The following is a 19,365-nucleotide window of genomic DNA, read 5'->3' as shown; positions in this document are numbered from 1 at the left end:
GTTCAAGCATTGGTGCGAGAAAAGCATTGAGATTTTCTCAATGTGTGTGTGTGTAAGTGTGTGTAAGTGAATTTGTGTGTGTCTACAGGAGGGAGGCAGTGCAGTTAATCCTGGAGAGGATTGTACCTCAAGTAAAAGTGGAAACCAGTTGTGTGCTGTTGTCCGGTTGTCAGTAATACGGTGGATCCTCCACTTAAATGTCAATTGCTCCTGTTCTCTCTAGAGTGGTCAGCTTGTACACAAAGCTTTGTTTTGAAAACATGAGGCTTAACTGCTTTGGAAATGTACGTGACACTGCATTTGAGTACTACAATGGTTTCTTAATACGGTGAAGGTGTTATTGTCCTCAAATTCATTGTTAGAACTCTCAGCCAAAAGTGGCTAGACTGTATAATTACTTATTATTGGTGTAAAAATTGGAGTTGGTTGGTGATTGGATTAAAAGTTCTTGACTGGGTTAGAAGTTGCTGTGACATCTAAATGAAGGTTTGCTTTAAAGCTGATATAAAAAAAAAGGCTTTAAAATTCATGGCAAATAACTTCAAGGGAGAAAAGGCTGCTATCTAGTATATTTCCACCTGCAAAAATCACTTAAGATGGTGCTGCTGGCATGAACTCCGTCTTTGCACTCCTCAAGGACATTCCTCCACCCATCAAGCTCTCCGTTTGGGCTCCTCAAGGACATTCCTCCACCCATCAAGCTCTCCGTTTGTGCTCCTGACACCTTGTGCCAATCTCAGCCAATTTCCTGGCCAGGTTTGGTCACCTACTGATCCTGTAGGCTAACTGAAACGTATCGATTATTGCGACAAGGCAGGAGGTGAAGAAGCAGGAGGACCTGACTTCCAAAGCCCTGCTGGAGCCTGCTGAAGGTGTGGGGGTGTGGAGGTGTGGGGGTGTGGAGGTGTGGAGGTGTGGAGGTGTAGGGGTGTGGAGGTGTGGAGGTGTGGAGGTGTGGAGGTGTGGGGGTATGGAGGTGTGGGGGTGTGGGGGTGTGGAGGTGTGGGGGTGTGGAGGTGTAGGGGTGTGGAGGTGTAGGGGTGTGGGGGTGTAGGGGTGTGGAGGTGTAGGGGTGTGGAGGTGTAGGGGTGTGGGGGTATGGAGGTGTGGGGGTGTGGGGGAGTGGAGGTGTGGGGGTGTGGGGGTGTGGAGGTGTGGCGAGGCCTCACGTGTATGCTCCTGACCTTGAGGCAGAGCCCAGATGTAAGCATTTCTTTGTCTTTGACCCGGCATTTGTCACAGCAGTGGAAACTTGTCAGAGTTGGCCGAGTCAGAGTCCACCTCGTGTTACATGCGTGAGGAGAATGTAAAACAGAGAGGGTGGACCTGGGAGAAGGACAAACACAGCTGAACGTGCAGGACCATCCCGAGGACTCGCTTTGAGCTGAGTCCTGTCTGACTGATGGCAGGATCACCGTAATGCATCACAGTCCTAAATGAGAACCCATCACAGTTTCTACCAGTAGCGAACCGTGACCTTTAAACCTGGGCCCGCTACCCCCCCCCCCCCCGAAATTTTTTTTTTCCTTTCTTAATAAACTGCAATAAAGAAAAACTGAGACGACAGTACAGCTTTAAAAACGCAATAAACAATAATATCTGTACTAGTTAACGTCTTAAGCAAAATAAGTTTCCAAACAAAATAAGGTTCAAGCGGAATATGTAAACAACGCGCACGAGGACGTCAAAGGGATGAATCGAAACTAGCTAGCGGTGGCGCTAACGACAGCTAGCGTCGCCACAGCGGGCGGAAATTATCATACAGTTAAGCCCGCCCACTAAGAGAGAAGATATGATTGGTCAATTTTGCTGTCATTTGAAACTGGTATTGCGCTGAATTATAACTGCCAGGCCCTCTGTAAACGAACAGCGGGCATCACAGTCCTGATAGGGGGAGACACAGGCTCACAGGCTTCCACTTAACCCCTCACCTTCCAACACAGATTGAATAGACACGGGTGAATATTTTATTTGCTTATATTTTTGTAATTGTTTAGATGTCGAATGTCAAACTGTAAGTAGATAAAATAAAATTGGATAATTATATATATATAATGCTTTAAGAATATTTTAGGCCCTCTGAGAGGGCGTAGAGGGCCCTGACGGTTCCCCACTGGTTTCTACACTGTCAGCATTCAAACTGCATTGAATTGCTGCTGGTTGACTAGTGAGTATTTTGCCACCCCTCTCTCTCTCTCTCACACACATGCACACACACGCACACACTCCTGGCAGCTGTGTTTCCCTCTGTCTGAGCTCGTCTACGGTTACTCCTGCGTCCGACGCCCCCTGAGAGGAAGATTTACACACAACACATGTTGTGGTAATGAGAACCAGCACATGTGGCCAGACCCAGGGGGCCGACCCATGTCCCGCCGTTGCCATGGTGAGAGGAGGCAGGTGCGTCTACATGATGGTTTGATCTGGTTTATCTAATGCAGGCTTCTTTTTTCAATCCAAACTTAGAGCAGTTGGAATTCATAGAAATACTATTCATAGAGAGAGAGAGAGAGAGAGAGAGAGGGAGAGAGAGAGAGAGAGTCTGAAGACAGTGGGTCAGGAGGTGTGGAAAGATGGTCAGGGTATTGTGACTGGGATACCAGGGTCTGTGGAGCCTGAAAATAAGGTTTGCAGATTGTTTCATCATGTCAAGGGCGGCCTGCATGTCTCGCTGCCTGCCTGTCTCTCTGCTAGCCGGACGAGGCCTTGCCTTTCAGTCCCACCTCAGAGTTACGCAACACTTGCGTTGACATGGTTATCTTAACAGTGACACTGTCTTTGAGATGAGATCACTCTTCATGTCTTTTGACTTACTCTGATCCAAGATTCTACTCTATGCTAGGTTGTTCTCCTCACTGGCATGACATGACCTGGTTTGATCTCACTGACATTTAACTACAACACACGAACAGATAATACTGAGGAGTAGGAGTGATGTGATTGACTCTAATGCAGAAGGCATTAAATCATAATGACATCCACAGGGTTAGAAGGGTTACCTTTTAAAAAGAATTCCATTACAGATTCATTACCAGTTGCCAATTAAAACGATTTATCTGTGATATAATCCAAATGATTACTGTTTTAAAGGAACAGAGTTGGATTACTTTCTCATACTATTTAAAGTTTCATCATGTAAAGACAAAGATTAATTTCATCATGATGACTTTTACATAACATGTATAAAGTCATATGAAACAAGTACTGTATCCAGGCAAAACAAATATTGTGTCCACATGAAACAAATCTTATGTTCATGAACATAAACAAAGCACTCAAATAGCATTGAGCAAGAGTAAATAAAGGTGTGAGTTGTTTTTTTTTTTTGTGTTTTCTCTAGTCTGTTTTAGTTATAACCTTCACCCAAACACAGGCTACAGCCAGGCCTGACCCAAATGCAGTCTATAGCCGAGCCTGACCCAAACGCAGGCTAAAGCCGGGCCTGACCCAAACGCAGGCTACAGCCGGGCCTGACCAAAACGCAGGCTACAGCCGGGCCCAAAACGCAGGCTACAGCCAGGCCTGACCAAAACGCAGGCTACAGCCGGGCCTGACCAAAACGCAGGCTACAGCCGGGCTTGACCAAAACGCAGGCTACAGCCGGGCCTGACCCAAACGCAGGCTACAGCCAAGACTCACCCAAACACAAGCTACAGCCGGGCTTCACCCAAACGCAGGCTACAGCCGGGCCTCACCCAAACACAGGCTCCAGGCCACACTGGTGTTGGTGTGGAGCGACCCCAGATGGGAAGTGTTCACTTGATTAGAGCCTTTAAGAAAAGCTAAAGAAAGAAGAAGCAGGAATAAAGGAGTAAGTGATCCTTGTTAAAGTGTAATGTAATCCTGCTAGTACCATAGTTTAAAAATATACCAGGAAGCTAATTACGGTCTTTTTTTTGTTACGGCAGTTTTTTGTTAAACGGTTTTTTCTATCCTGATTACATAAGACCTTTAACATGGATTCTATTACTTTTTGCGACGTGTACAGCCACATGGTGCTTTAAAATGACTGTAGACTGATAAACAAATATAGCAAAGCTCTAAATAGCGATGTAGCTTAAACTCTTCACCTTATGGCAGCCCTAAAACATGTCTGTTCTCTCTGACTGTGGCTATTAATAAGCACAACCCACCACCCCAGGAGCATCATACCAAAATCTCACGTTTGGTGAGGACATTTTTACGTAAGAAATGGAGGAAGCCCAGACGATCATTCTCACCCACCCATTCTGTCACAAACGGCGAGAGACTGGAGTATGTTGATAGCATGTATAGTAGAGAGCAGTTGTTGGTTTGCACCGCTACCATGCTTAATTGATCCAAACCTCACTGGGTCCAGCACACAGCCTCGCTAGCCTAGCATGTGTGGTATTTACTGTGCTGCTTTAGCATATTATCTGTACCTTCAAAGCTCACTGTAATTACTTCGCACGGACGTACACCGAAAGCCTCCAGATCCCAACCCTAAGCCATCCACTCTCCATGCTATGTCCTGAGACCGGGGGATGCTGATTCCTTTTACAGTCTTTGTCTCTTAATGTTGGTTGTGTTGAGAAAGCTTCACTTTTACTCACTTGTAGTCGCCAAAACTCTCTGAGAGAGAGTGAGTGAGAGTGGAGGGAGGGAGGGAGGGAGGGAGGGAGAGAGAGTCTGTTCTCAACTAGCTGTCCTAAACTTGCAAACCAGAGTTAGGGGTGGGGCAAGCCCACCTCAGACCAATACCCATCAGACATAGAACATTTTCTGAATTGACCTTTTTTCAAGTTCATGATCATTGCTCCACCATACCAACTGAGGCGATTGTACAAGGCAAATTATCTCCCCGTCAAATAACCAATTTGGATTAGTGTCAGTCTCTCGCGCCTGCTCGACCTTGACTATGAGTAGAGGTGGGATCTGTTCAGGACTCTTTCTCCCTTGCTCAGGAGCCGCGCGTTCTTCCCCATTAGCGCACGACGCCGTTCGATTACAGCTGATTATCAGTCACTCAAACTCCGTGACCTGTGAGAGGTTGACGAGGCCCAACGAAGAACACCACCATAGTCTTCCTGCATTCTAATGATTCACCTCACTTCATTAGTGCATTCACTACTCACGCCTCCACCGAGCGATCGCCCCTATAGCCTGAACCCCTCCCGAACCCGGCCCACCCTGCCGCGGTATGGACCCGGGCCTCATCACACCCCCTGTAATAACTTGCTAATGGAGTTGTGTGGAACTTGCATGTGGATGGACGGGTGTGTGCAGGTAATTAACACGCGTGCGTTAATAAGAGGAGGGGATGAGATGGAGATGCCTCGCTGACATTTTGAGGGAGTGGGTCAATAGAGCATGTTGGAACGGCGAGTTGGGCGTCGGCAGATGGCTGACTCCATCTTAATGAGGGGTGGAGGTGGTGGAGGCTTCCGACTACTGAGCCTCTCGGCATGTGAAGAGCAGAGAAATGACGGTATTGTACCCCGACACTCAGAGGACTTCCAGAAGTGCCATGTTGAACTGGTGAGCCTTCATGGCTGGCTGGATTTTCTCACTGGGTGTTTTGCTGCATTAGCGACCCTCACTCCGTCCTCGTGTTGGCTGGCGTGGGCACCGTGGGCGGGCAGTGGCACTGGCACGGGTCTGCTGGAACTCTGGGGCTGGGCCATCTCTGCAGGGGCGGCAGACCACTGATCCACACCAAGCTTCCCCATTTGCAGTGTAACCCAGGCTCAACACCCTCAACACGGTATGCCGGCCGTTCTCCAGCTTTGTAGCGGGGGCATGTTGGAGGAGTGGAACATGCCCCGGTTATGGTCAGTTGTTCTCCAGGGTGTTTTTGTTCAAACGAAATAGTTTACCCAAGGAAGGTACTACACTGTAGCTGCCAGAAGACCTCACAGCCTGGAGTTAACTTGGGAAATAGGAGCTGGGTACCAGATCAGCAATGCAGAATCATAAAAATGTGATCTGTATAGTTCTTAATGAGCTAGTATCTGTTTCTATCTTGCAAATTAAAGATTTTGCATGGTCAGACCTCAGGATTTCAGTATTCTTTGTGTGTTAGTTTAAACATCTTCCCCATAAAGATGCATGATGGTACAGGCATGCAAACAAAGCCAAATGAGCTGAGGAAAAGGCAAAAGGGCCACATTTATTTTACTGACCTCCACGGGGTTATTTTAATTCTGTGGGCTTAAGGATTTGTACTGGCACTGTTTGCTCACTAGTCACCGACACCTTCAGAGTGCAGTAAACATAATTACACAAGTTGCCTAAGGTTAAAAAAAAATAATCCAGCAGCATGACGCAAGTCATGTGACAGTGCTGGCGAGGAAGCGTGCTGTAGCACGAGAGAAGAGAGAGGTTGGGACAGGCATGTGAGTGGAGATGTCAGCACACTTTATCACATTGACTTAAGTGAAGAGTATATATATTGATCAAACTACAGCTTACCTCTGCCTCCGTTCACATAAACCACAGATGTGTGTCCCAACCAATATATAATAGTTTTATATATATAGTGTACTGCAGAATATTTTTGCAAAGTGAGGAATATGGTAAAACCAGGGACCAAGATTGAAGATACAGAGGAGGATGTCCATGTGGTGATTGTGGCACTTGGGGCTGTGATCCTTCAGAATGACATCAGTCTCAGTCCAGGAGAGTGCAGTCCTAGGAACAGCAGAACCAGCCTCCAGGCCTCTGGAAGAAGGCTGGTAAAAGAAAAAATGTGACCACTGGTGAGATGCTGTGGGTTTTTTTTTTTTTTTGCATCCGTGTGTGTGTGTGTGTGTGTGTGTGTGTGTGTGTGTGTGTGTGTGTGTGTGTGTGTGTGTGTGTGTGTGTGTGTGTGTGTGTGTGTGTATCAGTAATTTTGAGCAGATGTAGGGAGCGGAGCAGCAAGGCAGGGCTGGAAGGGGAGGGGAAGTGTCCCTCTTTACGTCTGTTCTTCTGATCAGACATCACAGGTGTGTGTGTGTGTGTGTGTGTGTGTGTGTGTGTGTGTGTCCTGGAAATATTCACACAACACTGATGTGAATTGAAGATGATTAATGTACAATAGGTGCTATCTGTTTGCTCTATGCCTGGCTTTTAAATGTTCTTGTTTTTTTTCTTTACTGTTTTCATGCTGGGTTAGCTGGATGTATCAAACATGCTATAGCTGAACAGTCACACTGTTCTCTTTAGCCTTGGCTATACATGGGAACCATGTTTACATGTGCATTTGTGTGCAGGTGGGAGTCAAATCAATGTGGCACATCATGTCCTCTATACTGTATGCATAGAACATGCATATTTTACCCATATAGCATATTCATGATTGCTGTCTATTGTGATCAGTGCAAGAACAATACTTGTAAGATGTTTCTAACTTTGACATTCACATATGCAACCAAAGACCATTTTTATTAATTATTATCATTATTATAACTGGAACAAATGTGTTAGCTCATGTTTGGATCTGGATGGTAGCCGTCCAAGACCTCTTAACCACCCAAACCAACTACACTACCATCTAAGAGCTGCTGAGAGCAGGTCTCCAGGACTCCCAGCAGGGTGTGGATCAGCGCCACAAGGTCCTCTCTTCTGGGTTCTCACCAGTCTCCTACTCGGACTGAATATCATGTGCTCTTGTGATCTTCACTGTGTTGGAATGGCTCGGCAGTAGAAACACACGCCTACTGTTTGAGTTCTTTGTGTCTTAGGAAAGGCTAATGCTAACACTGCACTCTTCACTCTGTAGTTGCTCTTTTTTTAAAGTTTGTTTTTTTTAAGTGCTGAACAAAATATCAAACATTTTAAACCTTTGTGTATAAATTTGCAGCATTTGGGGCTGTAATCCTAATTCATGCTGTGATGAGAACTAGAGATTTTGAGTTTACATCATCTGGATGAAAAAGAGGGCGTGGCACCTCTGGTGACACTGACACATTGTTTTACCTGCACGTTATTGACTCTGCGATGGCTCTGAATATCTGTTTCTTCTTTTGTCCACAGGTGGAGCGGGAAATCGCGATCCTCAAGCTAATAGAACATCCGCATGTTTTAAAGTTGCATGATGTCTACGAAAATAAGAAATATTTGTAAGTATCCACCTTACTTAGGCTCTTGACCCGTGCCAGTGTTTTACAACATGTGACAACCACCATCATTAGCATGTTGCTGTGCTGCAGCGATAAGGTTGGACATACGTGAACAGAGCGGTGTGGCTGTAAACTGGCTATACAGCGTAAAGCACTGAATGGCCTGTGTATAGTAGATCCAGACCCACTGATGAACACACAAGGGATATGTTAAGTAAACAGAATTTATCATGATCATATTTCTATTACAATACAGTACCGTACATCATATTGTACAATTTGTGGAAAAAAATGTGTATCTAAAAAAAAGTACCTTACCTGACATGCATGTGGGTTTTGTGACATGCAAGTTAATTTGCTATTAGTTTTCTCGCCCTGGTTGTGGTTTATGGAAGGTGGTAATGTGACGTTTTAAAGCTGTACTGTGTGGATGGGCTTAGGTGAGTGTCAGCAGGGCACTCGTGACTTTAATCTGTGATTGTTCTCAGGCTGCCTAGGAAAGAGAAAAATAAACATCTGAACAGTTTGTTTGGTTTTATTTATCTTGGTAGATCGTGTCATGAATTGAATGTCATGAAAATGCTTTTCCTTTAGGAGGAAAAAAAATTCCAAAATATGAAAAATGTTCTCCTAAATTATGTTTCACGTTCTTGATCCTTGTATAGATGTGACGGGTAATTGCACAAACAAATCCCTCTTCAGACGAGAACGATCAACTGATGTTATGATGTTATGACAGATAATGCTTCCTGAAATAACAGCCACCTACCTCCTGTCTGCCTGTGCAAACCCTTGAGGCAGATACTGAAACACTTGCAGTTTATTGTATTGTTTAGGATTCAAACAATGCAAAGTAATACAAGGCAGGGCCTTTATCTATATACACCTGAGCTGTATTAACGTCATCTTAAGCTCTTCACATTCTGTCCAATGTGTTCTTTCTGGCAGCCCTATCCTGGTAAGAGCTAGATTAGAGTCTCACTCCTGATTAGAGGATCTCACTTAAGTTAACCTGTAATGGCTCGACAGACTCATTAAACCTAGGGGCAGAGACCAATTGGGACCATATTGCATTAGTCACAGGTGGTGTTGACCAGCTCACGGGCAGCCCATATAAAACCCCTGCCACACTCAGGGCTTTTATGGTGTCTGCACGAGCTACACAGTGACGTTTACCACAGCGAGTAAGACTTTGTGGGGAAACACTGTGGTATTGTACAGAGAGACAGGAGGCTAGAGGACAGTGATGAGATCAGAGAGAGACTTTAATGGCCTCGGATTCAATTTGCCAGCGGAGATAGAGAGGAGAGGAGGTGGAGGATCGAGTGAAGGTGGCAGTTTGCCCACTGTTTCAGCCGCACACACATCCACCCTTACTACCTACAGGAGAAGGTCATGATTCACAGGAGCTATAGCTCTCTCTGCTCTCACCTCCCGGCCTCCGCAGCATGTATGCAAACGTGCATTTAGTCATCGTCTTTTCATTGTCTCCCTGTGTTTTGATCGAATCTTCTTTTTTTTATGCAGAAACCCTAAAATCTGATTTTCTCTATAGTAACAAAAATCCTCAGAAGCATACAGATATATTATTGAGATATCCTGTTTTCAGTGTTTTTATTGATTTTCAAACAGGGTTTTGTAATGCTGGATAAATTTCCCAGATGTTCCTGCAGTCCCTGCAAGACTTTCATTGGACAGTACACCCTGTAGCAGCGCTTCTCTGTTTATGATACCCTAGTCTGAATCTACATGTGTCTACTCTGTAAATCCAACTCTGAAACATTCATTGAAGATCTGGTCTCAGTTCAGGACAGCTTAACGAGTTCTCTATTCATAGCCCAATAATGAAAAATAATATGGTCACTGGCTCTATCATTGATTGCACCATCAAAGGTTGGATTGAGAAAGGAATTACTACATTAAATTACTTGCTCAGTGCTGACACTTTCACATCCTTTGAGCAGCTTTGAACACATTTTAATATTCCTCGCTCACATATTCCAGGTACTTCCAGCTTTGGAGTGTTAGTCCCAATTCCCATTCCCACCACCCCTTTTTCTTCCTAGACATCATGAATGTTAATACACAGTCTCAAAGTTGTTGGTGTAGTTGACTCACTGCTTATGTCATACGGTTTCAAGCTTCTAACTTTCAAGCTTCTAAAAAGAGTTGGGTGCAGAGGTCCAGTTCTGAGGAAATGTGGCCAGATATTTTGGGTGGGATCCATTCCTCTTCAGTTTGACTCAGACGCACAAGCTTTCAGTGGAAAACTGTACATCGTTTGGTCCAGATGTTGACCCCAATTGCAAATGGTGTGATTGTGATATAGTATCACACCATAGTTAACCAGTCCTTGGCAATCCTTGTTTACTTTTCTTTCAGGGAGTTTCAAGAGGTCAAGATGTCTTGTTGGAGTGTTATTCAGATTTAGTCCACACAGAATTTGCATGTATGATTCTGCCCAGACCATGGTTCCAGCCTCGGTCACTCTTTTAGCCAGGTGCCTTATTCTGCTGAGCTAGAAAGATAAACACCCACCTGCATGTAAACAACGGTTTAGAGATCTGTTGCTTTAATTCACACTAGAAAGCTGCTGCTCATAGCTGCCTGTGGTCTTAGCTTCCATGCCTGGCAGCCTGTTTTGACATCCATTGAAAAAATTGACTGTATCGATATTGGACTGCTCCCTTTCGATAACTGACAATATAATCAATAATCTCAATAATTATTGAGAGGTTTTTTCTGTATGTATGTTTTACATGTATATACTCAGTGACAGTGGTCCAGTAGTGGTACAGATGGGATGTTACATTTGTAAATGTAGTCAGCTTTCGTGAATGTGGTTCAACTTATATTCCCCACCAGAAGGCTCTAGACGGTACTACTAACATTGAGCGTTACCCTTAATAGTTCCTGAATCCTGAAACATTATTACACAGGAACTAAAATATCAGGAATTACAAAGTGTCTAACAGTTAGAATATACATGCTTAGAATATACATGCTTAGAATATACATGCTCTCGTATTACAAATTGCCATACTTGAATGAATGAATAGTACTGAAATCAGCTGATCTTGGCTGTTCTTCCTGTGGAACTAGCTGTTTCACTGACAGACAAAATTCTCTAAAACTTCGTATTATCCCAACTTAGCACATGGAAACAGAGTGCAAATCCTTCAAATATTTCATTGCAAACACTTCGCACTGTTGACTTTCATTCTTTCCACTTATCTTGTCATGGCGAGTCTCCAGGGAAGGTCACAGTCGGATGGCGGAGTGCCTTGTGAGAGACGCGGCACTCTGCCGTCCCAGCAGAGATGAATGAGCAAGTGTCTCCCTGTCAGTGTGTTTGGGTGGATCATGAGGAACTCTGCGGTGGTCTACAGGGAAGCCCTTCAGCTCCCCGGCTGCTTGCTTAAGTCAACATCTTCCATGTTCTGAGACAGAGTTGCCTATGCTCTTTTGAGTCCTCATCAGGTCTCTGGAAAAAAAGAAAAGAAAAAATATGAACTCTTTGACTGAGACTTTTTTAAAGCTCTTTTTTGTTCTCTAATTGTTCTTTCTGTCTGTTTCTCTCTCCTCTTTTATCTGTCTGTGTGTCCATCTGTGTGTGTGTGTCTGTCTGTCTGTCCTCCTTGGGTATCCTCTTCTGCACACCCTTCACTTTGGAGGTATTTGGTTTTAGAGCACGTGTCGGGAGGAGAATTGTTCGACTACCTGGTGAAGAAGGGGAGGCTAACGCCCAAAGAGGCACGCAAGTTCTTCAGACAGATCATCTCTGCTCTCGATTTCTGCCACAGTCATTCAATATGGTGAGTCCGGCTACCTGCTGCTGTTTCATTCCTACCCTGTATCCTCAGGTACGTCCAGTTCTGGATGTCTGAACAACTCTGCATTTTTCCATTGCTATAGAATTCTGGACTTTTATGTTTCTGGTATTTATTATAACAGTAAGACTACTTTATTGTCAATAGAGAGATGGTCGATTTTACCCTGTTACACGTGGGTACCCTGTTACATGAGGTTACCCTGTCTTGTATCTGTTTGAAAGTAGGAGCAGGTAAGGGCAGTCTGGGGTGGGAACATGTCTCCCTGTATGCTGTCTTCCTCTCCCCTTTGATGAGGCTGATACAGTTTGTGTGGGACTCCTGTCTTCACTGGAACCTCTGTGGAGACACTGTTGGGCGACTTTTTCAGTGATTAATTTCTTCAGCATTTTAACAGATATTTAAATTTTTCATTGTTAAACCTCTCTTAAACCTTTACCCTATTTTGATAGAACATTCTGTTCTTAGTATTCCTCTCCTGCTATCTACAGTATATGCTCATGGATTGAAAGCTATAGTTTATACATTCTGTTCATGGATTGAGGGCTATGCTAATAGCAGTATGTCCACTGAAGAAGATCTATACTGATAGCAGTATGTCCACTGAAGAAGATCTATACTAATAGCAGTATGTCCACTGATGAAGATCTATACTAATAGCAGTTATGTCCACTGATGAAGATCTATACTGATAGCAGTATGTCCAATGATGAAGATCTATACTGATAGCAGTATGTCCAATGATGATCTATACTAATAGCAGTATGTCTACTGATGAAGATCTATACTGATAGCAGTATGTCCAATGATGAAGATCTGTACTGATAGCAGTATGTCCAATGATGATCTATACTGATAGCAGTATGTCCACTGAGGAAGATCTATACTAATAGCAGTATGTCCACTGAAGATGATCTATACTAATAGCAGTATGTCCACTGAAGATGATCTATATTATAAGCAGTATGTCCAATTATGAAGATCTATACTGATAGCAGTATGTCCAATGATGAAGATCTATACTAACAGCAGTATGTCCACTGAAGAAGATCTATACTAATAGCAGTATGTCCACTGTTTATCTACTAATGGAGAGCTATAGTAATAGCAGTATGTTCACTGGTGGAGATCTATACTGATTGCAGTATGACCACTGATTGAGATCTTGTGTGAACATTTTTTTCGCATTTGACCTCAGGTGCTTCTGATCGCACCATGCCGATATTCCAGATGAATCTTTCTGCTGAGGTGAATTCAGGTGTATTCTTGCCTGGCTTCAGCCTCCTAGCTGTTCTTGCCCTGTGCTCTTTTCGGCGCTGCCGTCCAGAAAAACCCCCAAACCAACATAACCAACCTGTGTTCTTCCTCCGCCCAGAAGCAGAAGTGTGTTGGACTCCTCCTTCACCTGTTGCTGGGCCTGAAATACACAAGCTGCTTCTCCTCGGCACTGCGCCACCTTCGTTCTCTCCATCTTCGTTCTCTCCACGTTCGTTCTCTCCACGTTCGTTCTCTCCACGTTCGTTCTCTCCATGTTCGTTCTCTCCACGTTCGTTCTCTCCACGTTCGTTCTCGCCTCGTTCGTTCTCGCCACCTTCGTTCTCGCCACCTTCGTTCTCGCCACCTTCGTTCTCGCCTCGTTCTCACCACGTTCTCCTGTGTCTGCGCTGCTTTTCATCTATCCTAAAATAGCAAAGAAGAGGGATCTGATCCCAACCTGTGTTTGGGAACTCCTGAAAATGAACTTGGGGGTTAGTGGGGTGTAGCTCCACTTATTTGACACATTAGAAAACAGAATGGGGTCGGCTTTGACATGGCCTGGAGTAATCCGTAGATAATGTAATCCATAGATAACGTAATCCATAGATGATGGCAAGCAGTAATCCATAGATGATGCTGGATTTGAAATGGTGAAAGCTTTTGTGTTTCTTCCCTCCTTTCCGTTTCTCACGAGCTGGCATTGTTCCTGCAGGCCGGAGATTATTAGCACCAAAGGCAAAGCATTTAAGTTGTTGTTTACTGCTGAGCCTTGGTGGCAATGCCGTTATCAGGAGTCACTTTTTATTGTCCTTCCAGCTATATACAAGTATACAGTGAAACGAAATAAAGGTCCGGCAGGACCATGGTGCAACACAAAAGAACACAAGTGCAAACAGCAGTAAATATGAACTACAGGACCAATAACCATGAAAACATGCCGGACCACACCTTCTCCAAGACGGCAGACTAGAGACGGGTTTGGGACGAATGGGATTCATCCACAGTGCTGGTGGTTTTGTGGCTGCAGGGTGTGGTGTAAATGTGATGGAGGAGAGAGAGGAGACGATCGTAGCTGCTCTCAGTAGTCTCTGCAGGGTCTTGCAGTCCAAGATGGTGCAGGTCCCTCTTCTGCAGTTCCAGACAGAAGCTCTCTATTATCCCTCTAGAAGATGGTGAGGATGTGGGGGGATCCCTCAGCCACTTCAGGAAATAGGAGTCATTGTTGGGCTTTCTGTGGAGTTGGTATGGAGGGTCCAGGTTAACCTCAGTCATCCAGTCACCCATAGCTTCTGGTTGGAATGTATGGTGGTTGTCTTGGAGATACTGATATCATCAGCGCACTTGCTGATGTAGTAAGTCGGTGATGTCGTATACTCCTCCAGACTGATGGAGTCACCGTCACTCACACCCACCCTAAACGTGCCCCAGACAGTGAACTCGAAACGGTCCAGAAGGACAAGGATGGCTCTGTTTTCAGCGGTGTCGGATCCGGATTAGAGTGTCGAATGAGGAGTGTGAATGCTGGGATTAGACGGTCACAGATGTGATCTGATTACCAGATGAGGGCGCCAGTTTCTAAACTCACTCTGGATGGTGCACTGGAGTTGCATGTAGTCTGGCGTCCAGGGAGCAGATATCGGAGAGCAGGCTGGATGGAGGGGCCAGACCGCAGGGCTCAGCTTGTAGCCCAGCGTGGACCTCTTCCCCGTTACTGTGCTACTGCAACATCTCCTCTCAGGTGGTCTGGAGGTCTGGTCCCTCTTGTGCATCTTGCAGGTCAATGTCATGTAACTTCTCTAGCAGATCATCTTCCAAGTTAGTTATGGAAAAGAGGGGTAATGGAGGGGGGGGGGGGGGGGGGGTTGTGCTGGCATAATAAACTAATGCTCTCCCATCACACCACTGAAGAGTTAATGGACATTAGTAGAGCCCCATGTTAGACTCACACACTCACATGCTAAGTTGGTATTCTCCACATTTGTTCTCCGCTGGTGTGATCGGTAACAGGGGGACCCATTAGTTCTTCTGCACACTACACGGTGCCCCCTGCTGGAGAGAATCTGCATCTCATCACTCTGCACCGGAGACGACAGTGTGAGAGCAGAGAGGGGGGGGGGGGGGGGCGACACCCCTGCTGACCTGCCGCATGTGTGTACTCCTATTCCTGCAGCCTTTGTTCTCTGGTGACTGTGTGTGTGTGTGTGGGGGGGGTTTGGGGGCATCATAGGGTCTGATCCCACGCAAGGTTGGCAGCAGCAGAAAGCTTTGGGGGCCGTCCTGGGTGAATGGATGCTATGCAGGGTATTCATTTCTGCTTCCTGCTCACCCTGTCACCATGTTTCTAAACCATCCAGCCTACTGCACAAAGCCGTCCTCTGTTGTCACACATCACATTCTCCCTCTCTTTCTCCATTTCTTCTTTCTCCCACCTCTTTCTCCGTCCCCAAGATGTCCATCATGTGTCCCCTTCCCTCGCTCATGTCATTGTTTACCCTCTTCATCGTTATCTCTCTCCTCTTCTCGCTCTCTCTCTGTTAGACACGCATCACACATTGTGGTTCTGTTCTGCACCCACGCGCTACACCCGCACACCACACCCGCGCGCCACACCCACACGCCACACCCGTGCGCTACACCCACACGCCATGGATGGGTGGAGCAACTGGCTGTGTGTGTTCTGCTAGTACAGTGGAACAGCCCGGCCCAGGTGCCGCGGTGCTGCTTCGGCCAGCTCTGCCCAGCCATTGGACCTCTCAGCTGGGGTGGAGGAGGGAGCCATGCACAACTTTGTGTGCTTATTCCTTTTTATTCCTTTTATTTACACTGCAATCATAGCTATAGAATCCTGTGTGTGTGTGTGTGTGTGTGCGTGTGTGTGTGTGTGTGTGTGTGTGTGTGTGTGTGTGTGTGCGTGTGTGTGAGAATGAATGAGAAATGACAGGGAGCATAGAACATAGAAACACTGAACATAGAAAGTTGAACAGGAATGCCCTGCAGAATGCCCCTCCTGCACAGCGGTAGTTACTGATGGTAAAACACCCCCCCCCCCCCCCCCCCCGGGGGGGGGGAGGGGGGGGGTGTGGTCGTTATTGGTATGGAGGGGTGGATGCCCTGCCTGCCGTAATACAGATATGTTTGTATTGATTGGTTGGGGTAGTGCGGCGGTGAGATGTGCTTCAGTCGCTCAGTGAGAAGTGACACCAGTGCTGCAGCGCTCCACTCTCTTCCTCCTCCTCCTCCTCCTCCTCCTCGACGCCCACTCGCGCCCATTCGGCTCACAGCGAGTGATCAATGAGCGCCCGATATGAATGCCCCCCCCCCCCCCCCAAACCCCCCCCAACCCGTGTAGTAATTACAGCTGCCCGAGGACTGAAGAGACGCGGGCCATCGCCATTGGTTGTGGCAGGATGCGTGCAGAGGCGAGATAAGGGCCACTCGTCACACGGAGCCACTCGTCACACGGAGCCACTCGCCCCGAACACTCACCCGACTGCAGATTGCAGCAGTGTGTAGCAGAGGCGTCAGGAAGCGGAGCTTTGACTCCGCCTCCGCCCACCCGCTCCACTGATGAATGGCCCACAAGGCCCTGCGCATTAGCCCATTTTTTTTCCTGTTCAGAAGGTGGCATTGTTTATTCTTTGTGTGTGTGTCTGATTTCGAGCTGAGATGTATTCCTGATTTAGACGATGCCCAAATGCCCAGATATTTTTGTATCACTAAGAACTTCTTTACTCACATAGGACAGAGTTGAGAGTAATAAAACAAGAGAACCACGAGACGAGAACAGCAGCCTTGGTCATGATTGGACCTCTGAGAGCGTTCCCCAGGCTAATGTCCTAGCACGGTTTGCTAGCTGCTGTCTCTCTGCATTAGAATAATGGAGTATTTTGGAAGGCTTGCTTGAGCTGTAATTGGGTCAATGGGCCCTTAAGAGCTGGAGAGGGAATTGAGGGTGAGTTGAGAAGAGAGTGGCAGGTGAGCTGAGGTGTTCGCACCAACACGTCACCGTAACTCCTGACTGCTGCCTGCTAATGGACAGGCAGGTTCATTAAAAGCAAGAGAGAACGGCCAGCCAGTCTTCGTGTATTACAGTGAAGACTGGAATGTTTACGAGATGTTGCCTGCACTGAACCTGTTTGCAGTCAGTGCCAGTTTTGCAAGCAGCGGTTATCTGAAGAATTGAATTATGACTTGACATCTTTAACATACAAAGAAAAATAACGTTGTTTTTCTGAAAATTCTGAAGCTTGTCAGAATGCCGCATGTCTACTGTGATACCCGATAGTGTCTGAGCACTGTGTGCGTGTGGGGCTGTGTGTGGATGCGGTATGTGGGTGTGGATGCGGTGTGTGGGGTTGAGCGTGGATGTGGGGTGTGGGTGTGGTGTTGGGGTGTGTGTCTGGGCAGGGATGTGGATGTGTGTGTGTCTGGAGGGCTGTAGGTATGTTGGGGTGTGTCTGGATGGGGGTGTGGATGTGGTGGTGGGCTGTGGGTTTACCGCTGTATTCACTTTGCCTGTGCTCACTACTGCTTTCCTGATTAGTGGAGCAAGACAGAGCCATTTAGATGAGGTATTGGTGAGACTTGATTACTACCCAGTAGACAGAAACAAGGGAGAGATTATAGAAGTTGGGCTATATTACAGTGGAGTTTTCTTTCTTCAGACAGCTGCTGTGCTTGTTGTGATTAGGGCAGCCAGTAATGCATGCAACTGAAATCGTCAGGGAGGAGTGCGGGGAGGGGAGGAGAATGAGAAGGGGAGGAGTGTGGGGTGAGGAGGAGAATGAGAAGGGGAGGAGTGTGGGGAGAGGAGGAGAGTGAGAAGGGGAGGAGTGCGGGGAGGGGAGGAGAGTGAGAAGGGGAGGAGTGTGGGGAGAGGAGGAGAGTGAGAAGGGGAGGAGTGTGGGGTGAGGAGGAGAGTGAGAAGGGGAGGAGTGTGGGGAGAGGAGGAGAGTGAGAAGGGGAGGAGTGCGGGGAGGGGAGGAGAGTGAGAAGGGGAGGAGTGTGGGGAGAGGAGGAGAGTGAGAAAGGGAGGAGTGTGGGGTGAGGAGGAGAATGAGAAGGGGAGGAGTGTGGGGTGAGGAGGAGTGCGGGGAGGGAGGAGAGTGAGAAGGGGAGGAGTGTGGGGAGAGGAGGAGAGTGAGAAGGGGAGGAGTGTGGGGAGAGGAGGAGAATGAGAAGGGGAGGAGTGCGGGGAGGGAGGAGATCACAGGGGTCACTAGTCATGGACAGACTCTCTTGCAAATGACTTGCAGTGTGATTCCATTTATGCAGCTATAGACTCTCAAAGTTCAAGATACTTTATTTTATATATATATATATATATATATATATATATATATATATATATATATATATATATATATATATATATATATATATATATATATAATGGGGATTTTTGACCATTCTTCCAGAAGTGCATTTTTGAGGTCACATACTGATGTTGTATGAGAAGGCCTGGCTCTCAGTCTCCGCTCTAATTCATCCCAAAGGTGGTCTATCGGGTTGAGGTCAGGACTCTCTCTGTGCAGGCCAGTCAAGTTCATCTACACCAGACTCTTTATCCATGTCTTTATGGACCTTGCTTTTTGCACTGATGCTCGGTCAGGTTGTAAGAGGAAGGGGCCATCTCCAAACTATTCCCACAAAGTTGGGAGCATGGACTTGTCCAAAATGTCTTGGTATGCTGAAGCATTCAGAGTTTCTTTCACCGGAACTAAGGGGCCATGCCCCTGAAAAACAACCTGAAAAACAACTCCACACCATAATCCCCCCTCCACCAAACTTTACACTTGGCACAATGCAGTCAAACAAGTACTGTTCTCCTGGCAACCACCAGACCCAGACTCCAGACTCACTCCAGAGAACGCGCCTCCACTGGCGTCCAGTGGCAGCGTGCTTTACACCACTGCATCCGACGCTTTGCATTGTACTTGGTGATGTATGACTTGGATGCAGCTGCTCGACCATGGAAACCCATTCCATGAAGCTCTCTGCACACTGTTCTTGAGCTAATCTGAAGACCACATGAAGTTTGGATGTCTGTAGTTATTGACTGCAGAAAGTTGGCGACCTCTTCACACTATGTGCTTCAGCATCCGCTGACCCCACTCAGTCAGTTTACCTGGCCTACCACTTCATGGCTGAGTTGCTGTCGTTCCCAAACACTTCCATTTTCTTATAATACAGCTGACAGTTGACTGTGGAATATT

The 19,365-nt window shown here is 46.4% G+C and overlaps 1 protein-coding gene across 5 annotated transcripts in view; it reads left to right on the top strand.

The window, feature by feature from the left end:
• The window catches only part of brsk2a (BR serine/threonine kinase 2a), a 122,968-nt gene that overhangs the window by 77,341 nt on the left and 26,262 nt on the right, over positions 1 to 19,365 (top strand). For all 5 annotated transcript variants that reach the window (XM_077005717.1, XM_077005715.1, XM_077005714.1 and 2 more), the window contains exons 3-4: positions 7,978 to 8,063; positions 11,738 to 11,878. In XM_077005717.1, coding sequence (XP_076861832.1) covers positions 7,978 to 8,063; positions 11,738 to 11,878 — 227 coding nt within the window. The remainder of the gene's footprint in view (positions 1 to 7,977; positions 8,064 to 11,737; positions 11,879 to 19,365) is intronic.

Source organism: Brachyhypopomus gauderio, chromosome 5, assembly GCF_052324685.1.
Source record: "Brachyhypopomus gauderio isolate BG-103 chromosome 5, BGAUD_0.2, whole genome shotgun sequence".
Classification (NCBI taxonomy): Eukaryota; Metazoa; Chordata; class Actinopteri; order Gymnotiformes; family Hypopomidae; genus Brachyhypopomus; species Brachyhypopomus gauderio.
Note: the sequence above shows the minus strand (reverse complement) of the source record. Positions and strands in the feature narration are given on the sequence as shown.